This window comes from Mesoplodon densirostris, chromosome 3, assembly GCF_025265405.1.
Source record: "Mesoplodon densirostris isolate mMesDen1 chromosome 3, mMesDen1 primary haplotype, whole genome shotgun sequence".
In the NCBI taxonomy this organism is placed as follows: Eukaryota; Metazoa; Chordata; class Mammalia; order Artiodactyla; family Ziphiidae; genus Mesoplodon; species Mesoplodon densirostris.
In genome coordinates this window covers 53,565,019-53,587,025 of record NC_082663.1, presented here as the reverse complement: position 1 = coordinate 53,587,025, position 22,007 = coordinate 53,565,019, and the positions used below count along the sequence as shown (strand labels likewise).

At 34.1% G+C, this 22,007-nt stretch overlaps 1 protein-coding gene across 4 annotated transcripts in view; it reads right to left on the bottom strand.

Moving 5' to 3' along the window:
- TRAPPC13 (trafficking protein particle complex subunit 13) overlaps nt 1-22,007 on the bottom strand; it is a 35,213-nt gene that overhangs the window by 6,077 nt on the left and 7,129 nt on the right. For all 4 annotated transcript variants that reach the window (XM_060092955.1, XM_060092951.1, XM_060092952.1 and 1 more), the window contains 8 exons: nt 18,401-18,469; nt 17,735-17,834; nt 16,492-16,576; nt 9,862-9,989; nt 6,827-6,899; nt 5,769-5,813; nt 2,870-2,887; nt 838-971 (listed from right to left, as the gene is read on the bottom strand). In XM_060092955.1, coding sequence (XP_059948938.1) covers nt 838-971; nt 2,870-2,887; nt 5,769-5,813; nt 6,827-6,899; nt 9,862-9,989; nt 16,492-16,576; nt 17,735-17,834; nt 18,401-18,469 — 652 coding nt within the window. The remainder of the gene's footprint in view (nt 1-837; nt 972-2,869; nt 2,888-5,768; nt 5,814-6,826; nt 6,900-9,861; nt 9,990-16,491; nt 16,577-17,734; nt 17,835-18,400; nt 18,470-22,007) is intronic.

The window sequence follows — 22,007 nt, the reverse complement described above, 5'->3', positions numbered from 1 at the left end:
TTTGCGGTATGCGGGCCTCTCACTGTTGTGGCCTCCCCCGTTGCGGAGCACAGGCCCCGGACGCGCAGGCTCCGGACGCGCAGGCTCAGCGGCCATGGCTCACGGGCCCAGCCGCTCCGCGGCATATGGGATCCTCCCAGACCGGGGCACGAACCCGTATCCCCTGCATCGGCAGGCGGACTCCCAACCACTGCGCCACCAGGGAGGCCCTATGCTCACTCCTTTTGATGTTAAGAGAATACTCCTTAAAACTCACTGTTTACTCTTACCCCTTCTAACTTCTCCATCATTTCTTCCCATGCCTCAGTTTTATCATTTGCAGGATAAGGATGAAATGTTCCATATTTATCTCACTGAATTGTTATAAAAATTTAAAAGAATAAGTGCTTCAAGTATAAATGGCTAGGATCTTATTTTCCTGTGAAGGGAGGGCTGAACAGGTGGACCATAGATTTTTAGGGCAGTGAAACTATTTTATATCCTACAGTCAGGATGGCTACGTGTCACCACATTTGTCAAAACCCACAGAATGCACAACACAAAGAGTGAACCCTAATGTAAACTATGGACTTCAGTTAATAATAAGCATCAGTATTAGTTCATCGATTGTAAAAAATGTGCCACATTAAACAAGATGTAAATAACGGGATCCTGTAAGTGGGGAGGAGGGCATGTGGGAATGCTGTGCTTTCTGGCCAATTTTTCTGTGAATTTAAAACTTCTCTAATAAAATAATGTCTATCCCTTAAAAAAAATTTTAAACTACCCAAGAGTAACAATGTTAGAAAAGTTCATATCTTTCAAAATAAAAGCAAACACTTCATAATCCATATTTACCATTCTCCAGCTTGGTTGACTGAATTTAATTCTGCTACATTGTACATTATAGATGGCTCCAATGAAACTTTCTCCATAAACATGGGTGAGGTTGTAATATTCTGAATCTGGGCTTCAAGAAATACTTCATCAGTCTGAAAATATGAAAAATAATCCACCAAAGTATGCTGGTGTTTAAAGTACTTTACCACAACAATATCTGATTTATATGAAGAAAAAATATTAACCACAAATGTGATTAGTTCATGCCTGCAAATCAAAGTTATCATAATTAATGCAAGAAAAGAAATTGTCCTCCTAACATATTCACAGGGGCAAAGTCAAGTGTTAGTCAACTGGTAAGTTGTCAAACAATGGATGGGGGATAACTATAATATTTTTTGTATTGATATCCAAAAACGCTTAACTGGAATTTCATTTACATATATCTTAAATTTTCTGGTAAGTCATTAAAATGTGAAAATGCAATTTAGTATAATGAATTTACCTGTGCACCTATCATTTCAGAGATGTGTTAAGATAATTAGGTCTTTGTTATAATATTCCAGCATAATTTATTAATTGCAATTTTCATGTTACTTCAATTTAGATAGTATAGCAAATAATCTATTTTATAATCTCATAAGAATTTAACTTTTTAATTAAAGCATTTTTTTAAGTAGTCAGTGATTTCTTGGTTCACTGAAAATGTATATTAAAAGCAAAAAAATATGTGAATTATACTTGAAATCTTTAAGTTTTTAAATCAAACAAAAGGTATTTTGTGGTCTTAGTGACTTAGTGAAAACTGGTGCTATACAGCAGTATTTCAGTCAATGGGTAAGTTACATATGTAGTTTTACATAATATTTTAAATTCCCTAATTATTTACATTAAACATTCTTCTTTTTATGCTGTTTGGTTATTTTGGGGGGTATATATTGGAGGATAACAGAAAACTTGGCTCATTTTTGATAAAAACCTATACATAAAATGGTATACTAAGGATATTCTAGAATTATTTTATTCAGAAGTTTCACAGTAATATATATACAGAAATAAAATAAACTATGACCAAAAATTTTTGGCACTTATGAGCTTTTTTAACATTAAATCCAGGAAAGTAGAAATCATTTGCAAAAATATAATGATGAAGTTATAATTTAATGTATTATTATCTAAAACAAAACAGATTCTTTAGTCCTTGGCACATGTGCTCTAATGAAAATAGAAATACGATTTATCAGTTTAAAAGAAGTACACATTCAAAGGCATTATTCTGTTACTTTTTCTCAAAAAAAATATCCCATCGATCCATTGCTTTAAAAAAAATAACCATAGACCCATATTTCAAATTTAAAAATGCAATTTCTGCATAAGTTTAGAAGAGCTTAGATAAAATGAAAGAAAAACAAGCTGCATAATGGAAAATTAAGCTAGTTTGAACAGTTAGCATGAAATAACTTGACTTTTAAAAAATCAAGAATTCAGTACTAAGGCAGTTGATGTTTTTATCATGTATATAATGTGTTATAAACAAATGCTGCTTATATTAAATAGAAATTTGAAAATATGATTTTAGCCAACGTGGGAAAATTTGATTTTCTTCTGTTTACTGTTGTCAAAGGGCCATCTTTACCTGACCCAGACTTAAAACTAAAACCACTGCTCATTTGAAGATGAATTTCAACTACACAGTTTACTCAAAGAATTGAAGTATAGTAGGATATTTTATATTAAGAGGTTTAAAATCCCGAGGCTATTTTAAACAAGGTTAACATGCCTCTTTTTAAAAATAGCTACAGGAAACACACTAAAAATAAGAATATAATTGTTTCAATATGACAATTTAATCTTTGATGTATTTTTTCCCATAGAATAAGACGATCAATATAAAAAGTACAAATTATATACATATTTTTGAAGTCACGTAAGTATATTCACAACTAACTTTGTTTTTCCACTATGTTTTGTAAAGAGAGATTAATTACGCAGAGTCAAAAAGTGGTAAGTAAGAAAAGCATATAAATTTATAATAAAAAAATCAAATTACCACAGAACTGAGGTCACTCTAATGGAAAAATAAAAAAGAAAAATTAGAAAAATCAGATTAAATGTTAAAGAAAAAGAATAACTAACTTTAAAATAAAATGCATTTCTGCATTTTTTTTAATTTACTAAACAAGACAGCATTAGTAAAACAAGGAAGTAAACAGAAAGTAACACAAAGAAATATGACAAATCATTCTTCTAAAAAGGTGAAACTGCTAAGGTTAAATGAATAGAGAAGAACACTATAGGTGAATACTTAAACAGGAGCAAATATTCAAGGGCATATCTTGGGGGAGAGAGGTATATCCCATGCCTTTCAAGTTCTATAAATTCTTTACTCACTTTGTAATTCTTCATAGATTACTTAGGTTGGGTATATACTATCTGCCACATTCAGAACAGATATACACTGTATAGCTTCTCTTAAATTTATCTAATAATGGAATCATTTTTTCAAGGAGGATCTTAAATGATTAGAGTTCCACTGATCACACTTCAGGGAATGCTGGGCTAGACCACTTAAGACAACTGAGAGTTAACAGATTTCACAGTTTGTCTTTTTTTCACATATATATTGCTAAAGCTACTTATTTACCAAGGGCCATCTCAAATGTCAGCTCTTTCATCAAACACATAGCTGGAAATCTTTTTCACCTATGTTCCCAGAGAATAAGTACACTTATGATCGGGGTGCGTGGGGATGCTTACACTGTATGTCATGTCAGTCTCCTCCACTAGATCTAAGTACCGTGAGGACTGGGAAGATGTTCAGTTTACATTTATTTCTCTTCAGTACCTGGCATGGAGCTGTGACCAAACGTTTGACACCTAGCTTCTAATGTTACCAATTTTTTTTTTACAAGGCTTTCTTATATTAGAAGACTACAACAGTTTCTCACAAAACTTGTTTTCCTTTAGGTGATTCACACAGTATTAGAATTTTTAGAAGCAGCATAAAAAACATGTTTGAGACAAATGTGGGGCTAATAACAGTTGTCGTGTAAGGACTATGGCATAGTGTAATAAACATAAACTACTGATATCAGTGTGGTTAACTAACTCCTACAATTTACTTGAATTTCCTAGATGGAGTCCATAGAATCTGCTTCATGTTACAGGCAGAACAGTATTTGTTTGCCTAATAGGTAATACCAAATATCTTAGAGAGATCCTAAATGCTATTTGTTCACTCCTCATTTTAAAAAAAATGTCTATTTTCAAAAGTTCAGAATTTTACTAAAATATTTTAGCTGAAGTTTCTTGGCAAAGTTTAGACTAAAAATTATGTCTATACTTAATGATAACTGAAAAAGCAAACAAAATTGTTACTATGATTATAAAAACAGAATATTATAAATAAATGAGTAAAGACTGAAAGAGAATATGGGTTAATGAAGAACCAATTACTTTTTAGTGTGGTGGACTTGTGGGTTTTTTCCTTTCTTTTTGGGGAGTATGTTACTTTTATGTTATTTATGGAATAACTAGCAATTTAAAAAACAATTTGTAACTCACTCTGAATATTGGTGTGATAAAACTACTTGACAAGTATCTTAATGTACCACCATACTTCAACAAAGAAAACCTGAAATAGTTTAATATGTGCCTTCCTATATGTGCCTTTAAACATCTAGTTATCTCCTTGATGAGACTGTATCCTCGCATCAAATAGGTATACTCTTCACTACATACTCTATGTTCCACTTGTATTTCCAACTCTGCTTGGAATGCCTTCACTGCTCTGACACTTAGACGTTTCTAACACCTATTCCTTCTAGTCACTGATGCAGTTCTCTTCCTTTTCCATGAAGCTTCTTTAGACTGCTCCAAAATCTCATCCCCTGAGTTCGTGTAGCACATCTTTTTTGCATCATGCTCTTTAGTCTCACTATATACTATACCAGTAACTTTTGTTATTTTATGCACTTTTTTCTTTTCTCCTAATAGGTTTTTACTTTAAGGTTAGGCTCCTTATCTTAGATATCTTAGTATGCCCAGCTGTAGTACAAACTTTATAGTGAATAAAAATTCAGATGCTGATGGTAAAAATATATATCAAATTTGACATGTGACTACAAATTTCTGATCACCTGGTTTTGGAGTAATAGACAAAATTTTCATTTCAAAATACTGCATTTGAATATCTTTGAGTTTATCACTGTGATATGAAACACATGATTTTGTGGAGGTAAAAGGCCCATTAGGAAATCTGCTTTTTCTGGACCTCTAGATACCAGGATAAAATAGAATTGTAAAAGAAATCCAAGCCATAAAACCTTTTCCTTATGGAAAATTCTATTTTATCTTTTGTTAGGAAAGAAGATAATCTTATATTCTAAAAGTTACTTCTTTCTATATTTTTGCCAAATTTGTTTCTCCCAAGGAGCATTTCAAACCATTGACTAAACTTAGCAACCTAACTCTGGCTGGCACACTGACTTCCCAGGACAAAGAATTTAATGTACGGAGCTCTACTTCATATTTTTCTAGGTGAGTATTAAATCTTCTTTGCAGGGTTGGATCTACCACTTCAATTTTTGTAATATCACAACCACATTTATAAAATATTTAACAGATTGCTAATGTTTTTAGACAGTAACAACAACTATTAAATGGAAGCACAGGGCAATCATTTAATGAAAGAGGGTGAAAGCCTCACAAAATTAACGAGAATAAAAATCAAGGCATATTGATTCCATGTCAGTTGAAAACAGCAGACTAAAAGCGATCTGCAGTGAAATTATTCACTTTCAATTGAACTTTATGCTCATTTTTCACAAGTAATTCACAGTCATATCAGCAATTTACTCTGATATGAAAAGAAATGTAATACATGAGAATTTTAGTCAAATAAGATCCTAATGTTGAACCTGAAATCCCACTAAGTGCTCAACACTTACCTCTGCATTGTAAAATTTGGTTTTCACATCCAATGGTTTGAGAACCTAGTTGAATAAAGCATATCAATCAAAGGAGATTATTATCATTTGACCATTTATTTTGTTTATCTGTTTTAAATCATAGGGCTTAAATTTGTCAAAGGCATTTTCCAATTTTAATTGTAATAGACTTTTCTAATGGGTATGCAATACTCTTGTAAAAACAAAAACAATCCCAAATGCATTTTTAAAAAAGCCACCGTAATTTCTTGACTGGGTAATAGTTACATGACTTATATGGATTTGTACTTCATAATAGTTTGTTAAACTGAACACATATATTTTTGTGTATTTCTCTGTATATATTTCACAAAGCATGTTTATCAAAATAAGCAATCAAACCTCTTATTTTCTTTTAAAAGACATGCAAAATCTTAAACAGATGAATGATAACAAAAGCAATAGAATAAAGCAAAATTTTTCTTCCTATTGCTGGTACTTTTTCTTCCACTTACAAACGGAGGAATGAAAAATATATATAGTATCATATCTAGATCTACATAACTGTATACGGTCATTTCCCTATCCACACACATACATGTGTTAAAACAGTGGTTTTTAACTATTTTTGATTATGGACTTCGAAAATTGTGTATAAATAAAAAATTCTAACTACAATTTCAGTGACTCATGAAGTCTCTGAAGGAAGCTTGGTCCACTTAGCCCAAGACAATAATCTCTCATTTAAATATTTCTTTAGAAATCTGATATTATTTACACTTATTTTGTCTGGACTTTATACTCATTTTATCCATCTTCTAGATTCTTTTGTGTTTTGTCAAGGCATGAAAACACAACAAATTTTTTTTCTGGATAAAACATTACATTGCCAATGATAATTTCTCTGCTTTTATTTAACTTACTTTAGTCCAACTTTAGGTTGCTAGTAATAAGACAAATCAAAAAATATTAAGCTATTTGCTTTATTTGGAGTTTGTTTTTACTGCAGATAAATAGTAGTAATCTCCTAGGGGAAAAAAGGGCATCTAAACACTATTTACCACTGTCATATTCAATACCTGAAATTTGAAGAATTTTCTAAAATACATTTTTTCTCCACCCTGAGTTGTATAACTCACTGCACACACCAAGCTGAAACAGAAAGATGTTTTAATGATTTTGAATCACTATCAATTTTGTTTTTTAATAGTTAATCTACTACACTTCAATTCTACCAACAAATTTGGAAAATATTTATACTAATGACACGGAAGTGTAGCTAAATGAGCCTAGAGCAGGAAAAAAAGAGTTCCAGTAGATATGGATATACTTCCATGAACAAGAAAGCTCTGATTAGTAAAATAAGATATACCATTTTTAAAGCAGGAAGTCAGAAACTTTTTTCTTCAGAAAGTAAAGCATAAGCCAAAATAAATCACAGGACAACTAAATAGTTGAATGTAAAAAGTTAAGTTCATATAAACTAGAAGAAAATACAAGTTTTTTTAAAATTCCAGGATGAAGAAAGACTTTTTAATATAAATGCAATGGAAAGGAAAAGACTTCCACAAATTTAGAAATTGGATAAATCAAAAACACTAAAACAAAATTTTAAGAAGGACAACAAACTGGGAAAAAATGCTTCTAACAATATGAAGAGAAATTTTTGTAAGCAAAACAATATCTCATTCAAAATAGAAGAAAAGGATATACACATAAATTGTAGTACCATAATCGACTAACAAAAATGTGGAAATGTTCAGCCTCACAAGTAGTCAAAGAAACAAATTAAAATAATGAGATAAGATTTTTCCTTATCTTAGGATTTGGCAAAAATTCTTTCCAAGAAATATCAGGGTTGGTGAGAGTTTAGAGAGACTGACTCTCTTTATACTGTTGGTGGTTATGAGAAATTTAGAAAAGAATCCTTCAGGAAAGGAGTCTTAAAAATGCTTATATGCTCCTATAGTAAACCCACTTCAAGCAATCTATTACAGGAAATATTAAGATGTTCACCACTGCATTATTTATAATAGTGAAAGACTGGAAATATCTAAAGTCCAACATTAGGGTAAACAAATTACAATACACAGTCCAAGTGTTGTAAGATAAAGTCATTTTAAAAAGAATGTTTTCGGGCTTCCCTGGTGGCGCAGTGGTTGAGAGTCTGCCTGCCGATGCAGGGGACACGGGTTTGTGCCCCAGTCCGGGAAGATCCCACATGCCGCCGAGCGGCTGGGCCCGTGAGCCATGGCCACTGAGCCTGTGCGTCTGGCGCCTGTGCTCCGCAACAGGAGAGGCCACAACAGTGAGAGGCCCATGTACCACAAAACAAAACAAAACAAAAAAATGTTTTCAAAGAATACTGACTCAACTGGGTTCCTGGTGTATTAAAAATGATAAAACCATGTGTAATATGATCAAAATTCTATAAAATATTATTTAAGTTACTTATACACATCTATTTTATATATATATGCACATAAAGGATTGAAATACACCAATATTATAATAGTGGCTATACTAGGTGGTGACATTACAGGTAATTTAATTTCTACTTTATACTTGTACCTAGTACTAAACTAGGTGCTAGGTATTTAGAGTTGATCAAAACTCAATACCTGCTCTCCAAGTGCTCAAAGTTGGAAGCAGTGTAGCAAGGTACAGGTTATGAAGTTAGATTTAGATTTGAGTTCTATGCCATTATGTGCTAGCTATTAAATTCTCTAAGAGTCTCATTTTCTGTAAAATGGGGATTTTACACATTTAGTATCATTTCAATAAAATCAATTTCAACAAATATTGACCACTGTTCTCACTAAATCCCGGGGATGCAGGTGACTGTGGAACTCACACTTTAATGGGAACGGCAGGCACTCAGTAAGTAATGTCAATCATAAAAGACATAGAAAAAAATGACAAGTTGTGGATGCTATAAAATAGACAAGAAGGGGGATTTTATCTAGTCTAGGAGGTCAAAAAGTCTCTTTGAGAAAGTCATGATGAATCTGAGATATGACGAAGTAGAAGAAAATTAACAAAATGACACAGGCATTCCTTTGTAAGGGAAGGATACATTTCAAGTCACAGAGCAGTTCAGAGGTAAAAGAAGTCCAATATGACTGCAGAATAGAGAGGGAGGGAAGTATGATGAAAGGTGAGAACTAGAGTACGTAGTTGGTAAGGATTCGTTGTGGGGAGCTCTGCAAAACCTATACAGTTAGAATTTCCTAAGGGTAGTAGGAGATCACTGAAGTGTTAAGTGACTTATCCAAGATCACATAATTAAATAAATAATCAAGCTAAAATTTGAACTCCAGAAAATCTGACTCAAAGCTCATATCAACCACAGAATATATATTAAAAAGTGCCTACAACAGAGCTTGTCACCAAAATGAATTAAATAATGGATAATATTACATATTTCTTTAAGACAAAGAAGAGAAGCAAAAATGGTGACGTTAAGTGGAGATGAAGAGAGGCTACTGAGAGATAGTTAACAAGAACTAACAGGACTGTGAATCAACTGGATATGGGGGTGGTAAGGCAGATAGAGAAGTCTAAAACTACTTTAGATGGCTGAAATTTTCATATTTGCCTCTCAGACAAAGAAAAATACAGCATTCACATTCAAATACATACACAGGCCAGGAATACAGAATTTGAGATTTTTTTTCCCTCATATCTTTACTTTGGTTCTCTATTTTTGAACTCTCAGGGTAGAGTATATTTATACAGTTAAATACAGAACTGAAAAATTATGAATTTAAAAATAAATGTTATTAACATCAGTTAGCATTTCAAAAGAATAAATGTACTTTTAGAGTGCTACCTGCGTTTTAAAGGTTTGCATGGTTTTTTTTTTAGATAAGATTGTAGATGCAAAAATGAAACTAGACATAAGTGAAGATAAATTAAGATATTTTTCCTTTCAAAAATAAACATTTTGTTTAAAGTTTGTTTCTGGCAAGCATGTAAACATGGTACACAAAATTCCTTCTGAAGTAGGTTCTTAGGCTTAATAACAAGTGGAATAAGTGGAAATAAAGCAAAAATTTCAAATAAAGACATATATAAGTAAAAGCCTCTGAGATCTAGTAAAATTAATTCTTACATGTGTGTTCCAATCTCCTTTACTTCATGGTGTATGACATCATCTATACAACAATCGGGTTTAAGTTCAGCCACTGCAGCATTGGAGGCTGAAAGATTTAAACGCTGAGAACTTGTCTGAAGATCAGCCTTGAAAGAGAGAATAAAATCCAAATGAGACTGGTTACCTACAGGGTGTGGATAAGTATGGGTGGAAAGAATAGGAGAACAAGAACAAGGAAGTAGGGATGAAGGGGAGCAACACGCCTCTGTGTACATCTTTTTGTATAGCTCTGATGCTTAGGAACAGGGTAATGGTTCACACACACACACCTAAAAATAAATATTGATAAAATCAGCTATAAAGTAGGGGGAATCCAAAATGTAATACAAACAGTATCAAATGAACCTAACTGTATTACAAATGAACACAACCATACTGGGAGGAGGAAAGGGAAAAAAGGAACTAACTTAAGTTTGGCAAACAAAAGCTAAAAATGAAAAGTACAGCACACAAATGTTTTACTCTAGCTAGCCCATTTTCTGTTTTGCAGGGGTATGGATTAGCAGTTCTGAAACTTCTACATGTAAACTAGGACAAAACAAAAAATATATATATTATGGATAACAAGAGACAAGTTTCTTACCTTTGGAGAAAAAAAGGTATAAATAAGGAAAGAGAGAAGCCTGCAATGAAACCTTTGGTGCTGGACTGGAATTTGGGGCATCAGTATGAACATATGGTTTTGAAATTTATATATATACAGATGGATATTACAGAAACATATATAGATGTGTACACATGTGTTAGTATATAACACTAAAAGGTAAAAGGTAAATAATCATTCAAAACAGTATTAGATGTCAGGGACCAGCTGATATGTAGAACTAGAGATCAGCATTAAAGTCATCAGCTAAGAAAGGACCATTTTCTCTCTTGCCCCTACCAAGTTACTTTCTATCATATTCCCTCCCTTATTCCTTTTGAACATTGATCATTTTCTCTAATTCTCTTAAATGGCATCCTCCCTTAAGCTCAGCTACTTTCTACCACATTCAATTTTAACTTTCTTTGTAACATTTATTATGATCTATAATTACCTTATTTATGATTTATTTACCTGTTTCCTTCTGTCTCCCCTACCAAAGATGTAAGGTCTGTTGAGGCAGGAACCTCTTGCCTTCTCTTGTTCACCACTATAACATGGTGCTTGGCACACAGTAGGCAATTAATAAATGTTTGTTGCATACTGAATGAAGTTATGATAAAACTTCAAGGCAAATGTCAAGAAAAATTCAGAGAAAGCAAAGATCACATTAAGTCATGGGGATTAGGGGAGGTTTTGTCCATAAGAGTGTAGATTTTTTAAAAGTTTTTTTTTTTTTTTTTAAATCAGTTAACAGGTTTTCTGCAGTTAATTCTAACCTAACATTCTTAATGCAGGCACTTCCAAGTGGGATATTTATTAGTGCTGTCTTTTTTGTTATTATATTCAGTTATTAAACAGTAGTAGCTCACAATTATTGGGCACCTACTATGTGCAAGGCCCTGTTCTAAGCACATTACTCATTTAATGCCCACAACCCTGAAGTAAGTCATTATACTATCCCTAATTTACAGACAAACCAAGGCACATAGAAGGAACAACTCCCCTTAGGTTATACAAGTAATAAGTAATTAAGCTGAAATTCAAAATTCTTTTTTTTTTTTTTTTTTTTTTTTTTTGTGATACACGGGCCTCTCACTGTCGCGGCCTCTCCCATTGCGGAGCACAAGCTCCGGATGCGCAGGCCCAGCGGCCATGGCTCACGGGCCCAGCCGCTCCGCAGCATGTGGGATCTTCCCCGACCGGGGCACGAACCCGCGTCCCCTGCATGGGCAGGTGGACTCCCAACCACTGCGCCACCAGGGAAGCCCTGAAATTCAAAATTCTTTAACAAACATTTTAGAAATTAGAGAAGAGGGGGAAAAGAAACAGTCAAACCCATGGGCTTTCTGTCCAATGTGTTTTCCTATGTATCATTTTTAAACATTAATCATAACTACAGCATGTATTATATATGGCTGAACACTTTTACTTTTCTCCTTTTTCATCTTATAAACACTGCTGCACTTAACATTTATTTCCTAATTACCTATGAGGGATTTTCCAGGAGCTGGAGATATACCAGTGAACAACAGACCAAAATCCCTGCCCCTAGGGAATTTAAATGTTTGGGGAAAATAATATAGAGTAAAGGAGGAATGGAGGGCTGGCTTGAAGTAGGGAAATACAATTTAAATTACAGGGTCGGCTTCATGCTGCAAATTGGTTTTTGGATGAGCAGGATTTAAAAAGAGAGAGAGGAAAGGGGAAATGGAGAATCATTTCAAGTAAGTTAAAAAAAGCAAAACACCTTAAGTGTAAAAGCTCAAGATCAAGAAAGAGTTCGGTATAATTAAGGAATTCATGTTAAAAAATAAGAAAAAAGCATTTAAAAACATCTAGACTAAACTTCAAGCAAATAGAGTCCTTGTCTCTTTTGTTTCCTGCTATAACCCCAGTATCTAGAATTGTGCCTGGAATATATACTTGTTGAATGAATGAGCAAATGCCTATTACTCACCATTGGTTCTCAAAGTATGGTTCCCAGACTAACAGAATCAGCATCACCTGAGAACATGTTAGAAATGTAAATTCTGGGAATTCCCTGGTGGTCCAGTGGTTAGGACTTTGCGCTTCCACTGTCAGGGGCCTGGGTTTGATCCCTGGTTGGGGAACTAAGCTCCCACAAGCCCCGTGGTGTGGCCAAAAAAAAAAAAAAAAGGTAAATTCTTGGGCACCATTTCAGATTGATTAAATCAGAAACACTGGAGGTGAGGCTCAGCAATCAGTGTTTTAAAAAGTCCTCCAGATGATTTTAATACCTTCTAAAGTTTAAGAACCAATAGTACAGGGACTTCCCTGGTGGTCTCGTGGTTAAGAATCCATCTTGTAGTGCTGGGGGATGCCAGTTTGATCCCTGGGCGGGGGAACTTAGATCCCACATGCTGCGGGGTTACTGAGCCTGCGTGCCACAACTACAGAGCCTGTGCACTCTGGAGCCCATGCAACGTTAACTAGAGAGAAAGCTGCAACTAAGACCTGATGTAGCCAAAAATAAATAAATAAAATAAAAATAAACCACCAATGGTACAGATCATTAAAGTTATTTTTTTATTTTTTATTTTTTTGCGGTATGCAGGCCTCTCACTGTTGTGGCCTCTCCCGTTGTGGAGCACAGGCTCTGGATGCGCAGGCTCAGCGGCCATGGCTCATGGGCCCAGCCGCTCTGCGGCATATGGGATCTTCCTGGATCGGGGCACAAACCCGTGTCCCCTGCATCGGCAGGTGGACTCTCAACCACTGCGCCACCAGGGAACCCTTAAAGTTATCTTTTTTAAAATAAATTCATTTATTTATTTATTTTTGTCTGCGTTGGGTCTTTGTTGTGCGTGGGCTTTCTCTAGTTGCGGCAAGCGGGGGCTACTCTTCATTGTGGTGCGTGGGCTACTCATTGCAGTGGTTTCTCTTGTTGCAGAGAACGGGATCTAGGCACATGGGCTTCAGTAGTTGTGGCACGCGGGCTCAGTAGTTGTGGCTCGTGGACTTGGTTGCTCCCCAGCATGTGGGATCTCCCCGGACCAGAGCTCGAACCTGTGTCCCCTGAATTGGCAGGCGGACTCCCAACCACTGCACCATGAGGGAAGTCCCTACTATTTTTTTATTTATGGTACACCACGCTATCTTTTGTTTATAGAACACTTCATTTTTTGGTAGCATGCTAAGGTTTTCAGACTTATTGCTGAAAATTATTTTTCAATTAAAAAACAAACAAAAAACCCCCTAGTGGTTTCCAGTTAAACATGATAGATTATATAGCATTTTTATTCTCAAAAACAACACTAAGATGTCAGTAAAGGAATTAAAAGAGTACCGATTCATAATCTCTTTTCCACATTCCAAAATTCCAAGAGCTATAAAAAATTAAACTTTTGAGAGCAGAATTCTGAGTAGCTGAAGTAATGGCAGTAGAGTAACTGAATCTCCTGAGTCATCCTCAAATAAATAAATAAAATTTAAAAACTATACAAACTCAGTGTTAGTATAGCTAGAGAGCAGCAAATGTCTAAACTTCAAATTTCTGCAAGCTATTTCTCATGCTCTTGTCATGAGCCTTTGCAAAGAACAAGAGAAGTTCATGAAAAATTGAGCTTAAGAGAGAAAAAGAAGGTAGAGACAGGCCTGAGAATGATGAAAAGTACTGCCAGAAAGACAAAGTCTATCCTAAGTGTCAAAATACTGAGAAAGTGCATTACTGGAAGATGAGAGCACAGCCTACAGGAGATACAACAGTATGTTTAATGGTGAAGAGGCAATTCTGGAAAGATAACAATTCAGGGGAAGAAGAGAGTTAAAAAGGAGAAGAATCTTTTGGACACTGTCAGTGAAGAGAAAATGAAGCAGGAGGAGAAAGTTGAGGATGCTGTCACTTAAAAGAAAGAGAAAAACTGAGGAACACTCAACCATTTCTTCTTCCACCACCCTCCCAAAAGCCACCGGATAAAGGAACGACACTTTGCTTGCAAGGCTCTAAGAGAGTATTCTTGAACTAAGAATATCAAAGCACCCCAAACTGCATTTCCCAGAATGCAAAGCTAGCAACAGTCTTAATCCATACAAAAATACTATTAAAAAAGACCACACAATGATAATTTAAACAATTCACTGATCCAAACTGCCACCCAAAACCAATAGTGAAAAAGAAGAAAACTGCAACACATATTCAAAGTGAATTAAATACCCTCGAAAAAACATTTGGAGATAATTATAAAGCACCCAAGGAAATATAGATTGTAATGAAAATTTACCAAGGGGAACTAAAGAAAAGCAGGCAAAGAAGAGCCAAGTTATATGTAATTGGAGTCTGTAAAATGATAAACAAAATGCTAGTTCTTAGTTAAGAGTAAGAAGACTCTTGGTGGGCACTGTACTGCTCAATAAACATTAGCTATCTCTGTTATTATGCCAAACACCACTGCCTTTATAGAAATTAAAACTGAGCAGAGCCCACAGAAATATAATCACATATTTTATAAGAAATACACTATGGTAATATTTGTTCTTTTTAACATTGACTTAAATTACACACATTTGCTGATTTATTCATCTTACAAAAATAAATTCAACATTTACTGAATGCCAACTGTATGACAGGAAAAAAATATACATTCTCGAAGTTCTGAAAGTCAGTCCTTTTCATAATCAAATGCAGAGGTCAGCAAACTTTTTCTTTAAAAGGTCAGATAGCAAATATTTTAGACTTTGCAGGTCATACAGTTTGTTGCAACTACACAATTCTGATGTTGTAGCTTGAAATCTGCCACAAATAATACATAAACGGATGAGTGTGGCTATGTGTCAATAAAATTTTACTTACAGACTGAAATTTGAATTTTATATAATTTTCACATCACAAAATAAGCTTTTGTTTCTTTTCAATCATTTAAAAATGTAAAACCTTTCTTAGCTCATTCTTAGCATAGCTTCATACTGTCTTGCAAAAACCGGCAATGGATCAAATTTGGCCTGCACGCTGTAGTTTGCCAACTCCTGATCTAATGAAAGGCAGAAACCCTAACCATAGAGTGACAAACATATGTACATGTATGCAAAAATTTGCATCCAGTTTCTGGAAGTTGGGTCATATACGGAACTTGGAATATTTTCTCTCCGAGATCCTTTTCAATTCTAGTACTTGCTGATCATTTTTCAATCTCATTCTAACTGGACTTCCCTTTCCCTTCCATAGGCAATGCTCTAGTGACCTAAACTCACCACTGGAAGACAGCTTTGACCACTTTTCAACAACATACAATGAATTTTTCCTTTTTTTATGCCCTTTCTTTTTGGGAATAAATTTCCAGTTGTTTAACTGAGCTAGCATATTCTCTCTCTTGATTTCTCAAAACTGCAAGAATATTCTAACTGGCCTATTTCCTACAAACCATCCCATACAATGCTTTCATGACAGTCTTCCAACATAGCCTGAATACCTCTGCTCAAAAGTCTCCACTGACTGCACACTGTCTTAAAATAACCGTAGCCTTAGTCTTGCTTTTAAGATGCTCCACTGTATGGCTACTACATATCTCTACAACCTTACCTACTCTTACTAAGTGAATTCTGTTCACTGCTACAAGAACACATTACGTATTCCTATGTCTCTGCTTCCGATTACCATGTCCCTCTTTGTCTTTTCTTCTAAATCCTGCCATTCTTTCAAGATCCTCTTGTGCTCCCTCTCCTTCAATAAGCCTTCCTGAATGATGCAATCCCCAGTGATCTTTCCTCCTCTTTCAAATTTTATTATGTTAATCACAAATTATTAACAAAAATTTAAAGTGTTATTTACCTTTGGTACATTTTCTCATCCAAGCCATCACAAATTTTGAGGATAAGGAAAAATGATTCTGTACACAGCATATCTTAGGACTTTAGGTGTTCAATTAATACTTGTTATTAATGACAATTAAAAAGTCCAGTATCAAGCAGGCATTTTAATGAAGTTTCAAAACATAAGAGAAATTAAAAAGTTAAAAAAAATTCTCCCAAATAAGAATGCCACTTACTTTAACCAATATATCTTTTACAACTTGATTGCTATCATTATGAACGCTGATATAACTGGAAAAGGTCTCTCCCAAAAATATATTCCTGTGAAATAAAATAAATTTTTAGGCAGAAATCCATTCAACTTTTATCATAAATCTTCTATTTGTGCACCACTGAGAACGTCAAATGGAGAAATTACTAAAGGATAGAGATCAGATGAAATATTATTTCAATATTTCTTTGTTTACACTAGGCTGCTCACTCATTACCTAGTGCAATTAAAAATACAGATTTAATCTATAAAACATGCTATATATCTTGACCCTCAACTACTGCCAAAACTGCCAGCCCTCCTAAAAATAAGTCATTGAAATCAGATCCATGTTAAGAGTCTGAAGATTTGATACTGAGGAGGCTAGCAGTTTTTGAAATAACTTATGCCCCGAATCTAGAAGAGGCCAAGTTATTGATCTCAGAGTATTTTATTTTCTCTATTCTTATGACCTCATTTCTCTCAGAGTATTTTTTACCAATTTATTTTATTTTTCTAAGTCATTCTAATAAAAATAATGACTAGTGGCATTACTTTCTAAGTATATGTTATATATATAATGCATATAAACATATAAATATATGTAGATATATTTATAAAAATATTTTAATATGAATACGTTTTTTACATGAATATATTTCTAAGCTTTCAAGACACTAGTCAATGACCACATTCTGTAAACCTTTTGAAAAAACCTGAAAAATTCCTTTTGGTCTCAAATTGTCTCAGTTGCAAACAGAATGGAACCAGGGACTTCTAGCTCAGTAATAATCTAGAGTAAGAGAATAGCTAAGAGCAAGAGAAGGAATAAAATATTTAGAACTCCTAATGAGCTGACAAGTCCAATAACTTAAGTTGGTAAACGGCTGTAATGTTGAATAAAAGAGCTGCTTCTGAAAGACACTGAGATTAAATCAGTTAAAATAAAAGGAATATGTAGGCATTAAAAAATATAATAAGATCTAAAGAAGAAAGTTAAAATTCTCCCACCCTAGGAACCACTGTTAATATTTTGGTATGCATCTTATTTTTTTAATTAAAAAAACCCCCCAGAATCACATAGTATACTTTTGGTAAAACTTTTTTTTGTTTTCAGCCACATACATGTATCATGAGCATTTTCCCATCCCACAGTTACTTTTTGAAAACATGATTTGTAATGGCTTCAGACTGTTGTTGTGTTTCTAATGTGAACATATCATTCTTACCCAAAATTCTGTGGTAAAGTCAACATTTCTCCCAACATTAAAATCTCTGCACCATTTACAGTTGAAGGATCATCTCTCATGAGCTGGTTAAAGAGGTCTCCTGTAGAAACAGAAAAACATCAAATTCTAACACCTACCTTGTAAATAACTTTTATTTATGTGAAGAAACAGCTGAGAGAGATATTTAAAAAAATAATCTCATAACAAAAATTATATTTAATATATTAATCTAATCTTCACTACAACAAATGCATGCCAAAAAAATTCTGTTTCTACAGAAAATGAACACTTTAGGAACAAAGGAAAATGCAGGTCATGAGATATATAGAAAGCTCCAATGATTTTTAAATAAAGGGAATGCTAACATACATTGATGGGACATTTGAGGATAATTGAAATATTAATAATGTCATTACGAGGAATGTATTTTTACTAAAACTAAAATAAAAGTCTCTAGTTGCCGTGGGATATCAATAGTATTTTGATGTATAGGTTATGACCGAGACCTATTACTCAGATGGCCACCATTCACACGTACAAAAACAGGCAACAAATAATGCAGCAAAGAGTTAGCATAAGATTGGCAAGGTTAGGCTTATTCCAAGGTAAGGCAATCCAGGTTTCATCTTTTCCCTAGGTGCAAGTAGGATAAAGCATGTGTCATACCAGGCAAGTCTTTCTCTTCACATGTTACTGGAATATTGGTGAATAAAGTAGGCTTAGTCAACCGCATCACTGTGAATTGGGAAAGTAGAAAAAAAAAGAAAGAAAGAAAGAAAGAAAGAAAGAAAATATTAATATCATTTTATGCCAGTATTCGCAAGTTGAATGTATGGTATTCATCAATTTTATACTAGTATAAAATATAATTTAAATACTTCCTGAACAATATAAGTATTTCCTAAGATTATTACACAGCAATGATTTACTAATAAAATTGTTAGAATATAACAAAAAGAATTTTATATATGACAAAAAGAAAGAACAATTTTGCTTTTATTTACAACCTAATGAATTATAAAAATTAAATGCAAATGAAATACGGCTCATTATACAAAAAGTAGAAAATAAAATAATTTCAAAGCTTATGGTACATTACAAGAATAAGGCTTTAAAAAATCTTGAATGACTTCATTGTAAACAATATCAACAAAATATTAACCAATGTTAGTCTGATAGGGACAAGAATTTAGATGCACCATTCTGAATATGAAACAATAATTTTATGCCAAAAGGATTTTTGTTAACTTTATTCCTTGGTTATAATCACAGGCCACTGAAGTTCAGTAAGTGGCCCTTTAAGTAATATCAATTCTTTGTAAAAATTATGAAAGTGTCAGTTAATGTGTAGGTTTATAAAATTCCAACCAAAACTCGGAACATGACAGAATGTATCTAAAGTTTATCTAGAAAAACAAATAAATAAAAATAAGCTATAGAAATTAATAGGAAACAATGATAAAAAACTGGACATAAAAAACTGGACATAACATGTAGTAAAACATTTAAGTCCATAATCAACTAATTGGCTTATTAATACAAGACCATACTGACATGCTAGATAATTTTAAAAAAATTATTAGGATGCAGCAAAAACAAATCAACATTATAAGGTGCTAGGACAACTGGTTCACTATCTGGGAAAAATGAAATTTAGTTTACAAATTCATTTCAAATATCAAGCTGCATATGTATTAAATAGTTGGATAAAAATTAAACAAGAGAAAACTAGAAAAAGTGAAAATTAAACCTAGTCTAGTGGGGATAGGACATTCTAATTAAAAAATCTTTCTCAATTTTTTGTTAAGATTGACATTTGACCACATCAAAATAAAGACAAAAATATAGAAGTAAAAATCATACAAAGTCATAAAACATTTCAGAAAATGAATCCCAGAAGACTGTTTCTTTATTGTCTATTAAGATGTTCATTCAACTCAAAACTCAAATCTTTAAAGACTATGATCTAAATGGTTAGTGCACAACATGTGGTATTCGTTAATGTATGTAAAAATGTACCACCTAACTACTAATTAAATAGCTATATCATTCATATCAAATTTAGTGCCTTTCTCATTTTGGTCTTAGCTTAAATGTCATCTTTCTCAGAAAAGAAGTAACAGGTCACCCTGTTTCTCTCATAGCACCTTGTATTTATCATGAATTACGTTTATTCACTTATAAGTTTATAGCACTCCTATCCAAACTCCTTGAAGTTTAGGCTCTTATGTATCATGTTAAGTTTTGTGGGCTCGGTGCTTGACACAGGTTCTGGCACATAGTATTAACGCCTCACCAAACTCTTAAAGTAAGTGGTATTTTTGAAGATGTAAAGTTTCAAGAACTGAGGCCATTAAACAATGTTATATTAAATAGATGGCCACAGGCTTCACTTTGCTCAAAAATAATTTTCCCTATTCTTAATTATAAGCCCAGGGTCATAAACCTGGAATGTCATGCTTTATTAGAAACATCTCATGGGTATTCCAAGTCCAACTCTATTTCAAACAGAACATTAACCAGCTACATATCAATGATGTGGGTGGGGGAGTGAATGGGGAAGTGTTTCAAACCTCTTTCACTTTTACTTTTAACCAGGAAAACATTAAAATTAAGTACAATCTGCAGGGGATAAAAAGGTGTTCTGAAAATGACACATAGGAAACAGTTTTTTTCACAATCTTTCAAGACTCTAAGCTCAATTTTAACACCAATTGGTGCTCTCTCTCTCTTTTTTTTTTCATTTCAGGTGAGACCAAATCTTAATAAAGAGGAAATACACTCTCAAGGGAATCCTGAATCACTTTTTTTTTTTTTTTTTTTTTGCGGTACGTGGGCCTCTCACTGTTGTGGCCTCTCCCGTTGCGGAGCACAGGCTCCGGACGCGCAGGCTCAGCGGCCATGGCTCACGGGCCCAGCCGCTCCTCAGCATGTGGGATCTTTCCGGACCGGGGCACGAACCCACATCCCCTGCATCGGCAGGTGGACTCTCAACCAGTGCACCACCAGGGAAGCCCCTGAAACACTTTTTAAAAAGTGTTCTTCACAACACTGTAAATCAACTATATACCCCAATAAAAATTTTATACCCTAATAAAAATGTTTTAAAAAAGAAAGTTATACTCAGTTAATAGTAAAAAGTAAACAAATTAAAATAAACATAAATTTGCAGTGATCAAAAAAAAGTGTTCTTAATTCACCTAGACGTGTAGCCAGCTTATTTGCTTATTATATGCTCAAACTTCCATTATGTACAAAAGTCCTTTAAAGCTTAGTTTTTACTGATGCTATGGTTTTCTAGGGGATGAGACAGTAGAGGGTGGGTAAAGAACAACCCTCCATTAAAAATAAAAACATCCCGGGCTTCCCTGGTGGTGCAGTGGTTGAGAATCTGCCTGCCAATGCAGGGGACATGGGTTCGAGCCCTGGTCTGGGAAGATCCCACATGCCGCGGAGCAGCTAGCCCCGTGAGCCACAATTACTGAGCCTGCGCGTCTGGAGCCTGTGCTCCGCAACAAGAGAGGCCGCGATAGTGAGAGGCCCGCGCACCGCGATGAAGAGTGGCCCCCGCTCGCCGCAATTAGAGAAAGCCCCCGCACAGAAACGAAGACCCAACACAGCCATAAATAAATAAATAAAATAAAATACACACACCTTTAAAAAAAATAAAAAATAAAAAAATAAAATAAAAACATCCCAAGCTGGTATTTAAAGTACCAGTTTTCTTCCTATTTTCAAAAGAGGGTAAAAAAATCAGCAAGAGGGGATAGCAGTTGGTAAGAAATACTATCATCCTGTGGAAGCAAAGAAAATTACTAAAAAGCACAATTTGTCATACTGCAGATTTTGAAACACAAACTGAGAAAGCCAAATTTGTAACATAAAACTATCTCATTCCTTTAAAGAAGATGTGGCACATATATACAATGGAATATTACTCAGCCATAAAAAGAAACGAAATTGAGTTATTTGTAGTGAGGTGGATGGACCTAGAGTCTGTCATACAGAGTGAAGTAAGTGAGAAAGAGAAAAACAAATACCGTATGCTAACACATATATATGAAATCTAAAAAAAAAAATATGGAGACGCAAGAGGGAGGAGATACAAGGATATATGTATATGTATAGGTGATTCATTTTGTTACAAAGCAGAAACTAACACACCATTGTAAAGCAATTATACTCCAATAAAGATGTTAAAAACAAACAAACAAAAAACTATCTCCTTCCTTGAAGGATGATCCAAAGTATGTCCATATCAAGTATAGATTTA